Source organism: Anguilla rostrata, chromosome 14 (genome assembly GCF_018555375.3).
Source record: "Anguilla rostrata isolate EN2019 chromosome 14, ASM1855537v3, whole genome shotgun sequence".
NCBI lineage: Eukaryota > Metazoa > Chordata > Actinopteri > Anguilliformes > Anguillidae > Anguilla > Anguilla rostrata.
Genome location: NC_057946.1, coordinates 25,915,707 through 25,921,706, shown reverse-complemented (window position 1 = coordinate 25,921,706; position 6,000 = coordinate 25,915,707). Strand labels below are relative to the sequence as shown.

At 45.4% G+C, this 6,000-nt stretch overlaps 1 protein-coding gene across 2 annotated transcripts; it reads right to left on the bottom strand.

Annotated features, from left to right (window-relative positions):
- Positions 1–1,135: 1,135 nt before the first annotated feature.
- Positions 1,136–5,903, bottom strand: LOC135239754 (growth arrest and DNA damage-inducible protein GADD45 gamma-like). Of its 2 annotated transcripts, none has more exons than XM_064308688.1 (4): positions 5,642–5,903; positions 2,691–2,792; positions 2,348–2,555; positions 1,136–1,945 (listed from the first exon to the last, which is right to left on the bottom strand). In XM_064308688.1, the coding sequence occupies exons 2-4, from the start codon at positions 2,789–2,791 to the stop codon at positions 1,829–1,831; spliced, it is 426 nt and encodes a 141-aa protein (XP_064164758.1). In that variant the 5' UTR covers position 2,792; positions 5,642–5,903; the 3' UTR covers positions 1,136–1,828. The 2 variants fall into 2 exon arrangements, with proteins under 2 accessions (XP_064164758.1, XP_064164757.1); XM_064308687.1 differs by lacking the exon at positions 5,642–5,903 and adding an exon at positions 2,923–3,537.
- Between the last annotated feature and the right edge of the window lie 97 nt (positions 5,904–6,000).

The following is a 6,000-nucleotide window of genomic DNA, read 5'->3' as shown; positions in this document are numbered from 1 at the left end:
TCTAAGAGCGGAGAAGCTTGTTTATGACCATTCACTGTGGGGAAAGACAGACGCTCTGTTCTGTCCTCACTGTACTGAGGGTCTGACCGAGATGAAAACACAGCTGACAGTAGATGAAGGTCTGTGTGTGTGTGTGTGCATTTGTGCGTGCGTGTGTTTGCACGTGTGTGTGTGTGTGTGTGCCTGTGTGTGTCTGTGTGCCTGTGTGTGTCTGTGTGCATGTGTTTGTGTGTGTGCATGTGTCTGTGTCTCTCTGCGGGTGCGTGTTTATGCATGCGTGTCTGTGTGTGTGTGTGTGTGTGTGCACTCTCCACTGTTTATCGGGCTCTTGCTGACTAGCTAAAGCAGAGGCTTGCTGGGAAAACTAAGTGAAGTGCTGTTTTTGGGCCAGCAGGGGGTAGGCTTCCCACTCGACCATAAATGACTGAAAAACAAGATAAACAATATCCCACTGAGGAATGGAGACCGTGTTGTGTAAGACACCGGCTTTCAAATGAGACGTTAAATCTTTCGCTCCTGATAACTGAAAACTCCACGGCACTTATTAAAGAGAGTGTCCCGATAAATCCCCCAACCCCGCTCTCTCAATCTGGCTATTTAATAATCTCCTATTTACAATGGCTCAGTAATCCTCTGATCTGACGTATGGCGAGTCTCATGGCTCAAAATGGCTGCCGTCCATCACACAGATGGGTGCTAGGCTGTCGGTGGCGGTTGAGGTGAGGTTATGTATTGATGAGTGCTCTCACAGCTGAGGGCAGTTATAACCGTTTCAGTCTTTCAGTGAGGGGAAAAATGATGGCCTGTTTAAAAAATGGTCTGAACAATAGAAGCCAGTTCTTAACAGATGAACGGTCATGGTCGGGTGGCATGACAACGGATGTGGTTTACCCCGATCGAGGGGAGGGGGTAGGGGAGTTATTACAGTATGGTGCTGCTGCATCTAGCCGGTTACATCAGAAACAGTAGCCATTTCTTTAACCAAACGTTGCATCACCTAGTGCATTTATACCTGGTGAATGATCACGCTAGCCCACTCAGCCCCACCAATCCCCATCCAAACTGTTTACAAAATCACTCCGCAATTGAAACTGCGTCACAGTGTTTCGTAACATGACGCACGACACAATAAAGGTAGCTTTATAGGAATTTATTTCAAATTCATGTTGAGTACATTAAGCATATTAAGCACATTAAGACGCTGCAGTCTTAGAGCATTCCTGCATGTAGCGTAGCGTTTTCTCAGTCCTTGGTTGATGTAGTCCAGTATAAACTCACTGTCTCTGGATCAGGCTTCATAGTCAAATGTGTATTCCTTGGTCCACTCATTGTCTCCAAAGCAGTCTTTACAGACTCTTGAATGACGCTTTCTGCCAGTCCTTCCATCATTTCCAGATTAACCTCGAAAGTCTGTCAAGAGTCCCCTCTCCGCAACTCGGTTCGTGTCGTCCCGTTCAGCAAAACTGTCCATTTAACTCCGTGGGTTTCTCCCCCACTCTCCTCGTGGAACTCTCCGCTTCTCCTCCCCAGCGATGCCCTGGCTGGCCGAACCCCTTCCAGATATTGGGGGGGGACGGCCCCGTTTTCAAAACCCTCCGTCGCCCCGTTCCGCTGTGGACCCCGGGGCGGCTCCTCGATCGGTTCGGCGCGTCGGGCCAAACAAACGACCCCCTCTCTCTCTCTCCGAAAGAAAGGGTAATCCAGAGGCGGGCGCCGGGCAGTAATTCCGTCAGCGATTCCCGCGCATACCTGGCGGGACGACGGAGCCCCCGGCGGGTGGGTTAACGCAGCTCTGGTCCGGATCAGGAGCCCGCGCCCCGAGCGGGTTTCAGCGTTTGGGCAGGGAGACGGCGGGCAGCCACTCGCTCAGGCTTCGCCTCTCGGCGCAGAAGAGGTGCAGCTCCGCCAGGGCCGGGTCCTGCCACGAACCTTCAGCAGGGCTCTGCTGCAAAACGGGAACAAGAAACTCACGTTAGCGACGCCGGGGAAAAAAAACGTTCATAAGGAACCGGTTAAAACGGGTTTTCCGGCGGCCATTTTAAGATCGTTTCACTCAGGCACGTCACATCACGTTACATTTATTTGGCGGACGCTTTTTATCCAAAGGGACGTACAAAAGTGCATTTCACGGTCATGGACAACTACAAAACGCAGGTTCAATAAGATGCGATGCTCGTCTCGTACAGCTATTGCTAGCCGAGAACACGCTTTAGTTCACACAGTGAACATTACTCTGACCTAACTTACGCCAAGCCAAACAAGGGAGAAGAACAAGCTACAATATCAGGACAAATTACAAATTGCCAAAAAAGTTCTGGAATGGGGGTACAGCGGGCAGGACACGTACCGTGATGAGAACGCAGTGCGCGTCGTCCAGGTCCACCGACTTTTCGCCCACGATGTTGGAGAGCCGCTGCATGTCGTTCACGCGGACGATGCTGATGTCGTTGTCGAAGCAGAACGCCTGGATCAGGGTGAAGTGGATCTGCAGGGCGATGTCGCACTCGAACCCCTCGCCGGTCGCCAGCACGCAGAAAGCCACGCTGTCGGGGTCTCTGTGGGGTGGGGGGGTTACAGAATCACATCAGGAGCTGCGACTTTGCCAATGGAGGGGAAAGGGGGGGGATCGGCAGGGAAACAGACGCTCCGCGCTCCGTGTTTCTGACGGAGCCCGAAAGCGAGACACTCACATGTTCATTACTTTCGCGGACTCGTACACTCCGACCGTCAGGCAGTGGTGCTTCCTCGCCGAGAGCAGCAGGTCTTGCAGTGTGTCTCCAGCGCAAGGCATTCTGCAACAAAAAAAAAAGGGAAAAAAAAGGAAGACAAATTCGTCAAGCGTAAATTCACTCACAGATTTCTTGCAAGATCCCCAGATATCTCAGCAAATCCCACATCTACTTAACTGGGCAACGGATGTACCTTTTACTGGTTACAGTTGTATCCTCACGACCACGAAATGTCCTCAGAAATCCCAGTTGTCCAGAGTGGAGTGATGCACTGAAGTGTGTCTGTTCAGCAGATAGCCAGAAGACTGTATTTATACAGGATCTGCAGCCTTTGACTGTATTTATAGCCAGAGGTCGCGTTTCTCGGTTGTGGGCTGCTACTTCCCTGTTTGCTCTCCTACGATTGGCTCCGGGGACAGGAGTTATGCAAATATGTCAAAGCAATTTACTGGGGCTCGTGTGTCTACCCCTCGCTGGACGGAATTGAGTGCTCCTTTTGTTGTCGTTGTTGCGGGATAAATCTGTTCTTGACTTTCAATTTATTTTACAGAGATGATAGAGAAGCTTGTTTGCAGACTGACAACAGGACCACACAGTTCCTACTTAATCTTGCTCTGCATTTCCAAACAGCGTGACTTGAAATTGGCCTACTTAAATGAACTATAGGAAAAGTTATTTGTTGTTCTAATTTTATTGGTGCAACATTTTATTTACCAATGCCGATTTTATGTTAATTGTTTATCTAGTGACAGAAGAGAGCGGAGAAACAACTAACAATTTTTGTATTTGGCTCAATTCTGACAATATTACCAGAGATCAGTTTTGGGTCCCCTCTTATTCAGTCTTAATTATAAATGACCTGCCCACTGTTTGCAGTGAGTCTGAGGTACATATGTATGCAGATGATACTGTGATTTATGTACATAAAATGACCAAACAGCAAGCTGCACGTAAGTTATCTGCAATGATGGTCCATGTCACACAGTGGCTCAATGACTCTTGTTTTCATCTCAATGTAAAGAAAACAGTCTGTATGTTCTTCACAAAGAGAACAATCGATGATTCTGTATCACACATATATGTATCAGGGGAAAAGCTGAAGGAAGTGTCGGACTTCAGTTACCTTGGCATTACAACTGATTCCAATCTCACCTTCAAAAAGCAAATCAAAAACTTAAAAAAACATAGTAAAATATAATTTGTCAAATTTCCGTTATATTAGAAATTCTTTGACAACTAAGGCAGCAATATTATATTTTAATGCATACATCATTCCACACTTAACATACTGTCTGACAAGCTGGGCTCAAGCCTCATGCACAACACTGAAACCTGCACAGTCAGCTTAGCACCAGGCTCTTAAGGTGCTTGATAGGAAGCCCAATAGTTACCACCACTGTCACTGCTTAAGAAATCTGAATTTATTGAGCTGGGACAACTTAATAAAATTCACAGAAGCCTGTCTTGTATTCAAGATTTTGCATGGCTTGGCTCATCCCCCCGTTACTGCCTTTGTTAAGCAGAGAACAACTGATCAACTAGATCTGTTGTCAAGGGGGATTGTATAATTCCTATGAGGAGGACTGCTTTTGGACAGTCAGCTTTTTCAGTGAGGGCAGCTCACACATGGAATAAACTTCCTACATACATAAGAAACTGCAACACATATAGTTCATTCATAACTTACCTGAAAGTGTGGTTAAAAGACAACCAGATGTGTGACCATGCTCTGTAATATCCCAACATGTGACGTCTGTTTTATGCATAAAAAACAATCTTTGTTTTAACGTATTTGTATTATGTCTGAATTTGTATTTTGTATTTGTTTTTAATGTACCTGCCCAGGGACTGCATTTGAAAATTAGCCATGCTGGCTAAACTGGCACATTTACAGAAAGATTTATTAATGTGCACTGTCCCTGTAAAAATAAAGTAAAGTAAGATAGATTAATCATTTTTTAAATACAAATAACCTGCATTCCTTTGATATGATTACACACCACAATTCAATTTCTGGGACATACGATTCACTAGCAATCTGACCGAAAGTACTGACAGTGAATTGTTACATTTAACCCCAAGGTTGGGGGTAAAAACTAACGCATCGCGGGGTACACCTAACAGTCTTAATAGCTTTACAAGTTAGCACAAAGTAAGGCAATTCAATGCAATTCCATGTTATATGATACAGACTTTAATTTATTTTTTGATTACATCTATGTTTTTTGTGGCCTACCTATATCGGTGAAAATCTACAACAAGACTATTCTCCGGTTCCTGTTTAATGTGTGTTCGATCCAAACAGCTGTATCAGTCGATGTCACATGTGACCACGTTGCCAAAAGTTAAATCTGAGTTAAATACATGTACGAAGATCCAGTCTAAGATTAAGAAATCCAATCGACTGGTTCATTAATAGTCTACTGAGTACTGACAACAGACTAACCCCGTTCGGTTTAACCGCGCGAAGGGCACTTTTGCTTGGCTACGGTGGCTAGAAATCCCTGAAAGCTGGCATGCTATATCAAAACTATGCAATCTGTTAGTCATGAAAAGACTGTTTACGATTACCTATATTTGGATTCTTTGACATACACACAATACAATAGCCTTCCGGTATTTTTTTTTTTTTTAATTCACTTGCATAGCCAAAACAGACTTTTTGCCAATATCTCCCGAAATATTTATTGAACTCTCCCGCCCTTCGTTGGAGACAAACAGATGCCAATTCTGCGTGTTTGAACTGAAATACGTCGTTCAAGCTCGATGCATCAACCAAAAAAGTCCATGTTACATTTTGCCCCGCTCTCCCCTACAGTGTGCACTTCAACTGCATTTTCTGCAAAATAATTGCAGCGTATCCCAGTGTTTTGCATAAATGCTGCCAAATTATGGCGTGTGGTGGCACTGACCTGGGCCTCCGCGGTCGTCCTGAACTTCTCTTTGTGTTGGTAGCATGTAACAGGTGAGCAGTCCTTGTTTTCCAGCCTTTTTATCGCTGAACTCAGTCTGCATGCACGTGTTCGTTTTAGCGGCTTCAAGTAAGCGTGTCTGCGCTACTTACTGAATAGCCTATCGACTTCATCTCACATCTTTGGCCAGCTTGTCTAATGTAAGTCCTTTCCCGGGGAAAAGTGTTTCTGGAAGCATGTAGCCTATCAATGCACATGAACTACTGTTTGTATGAATTGTGAAGCTAAAACAGTTTGTTGAACAGCCCGTTCTGTTTTAGGCCTAATACACGTTTGTATTTCAGTTGTTTTATAGTGTC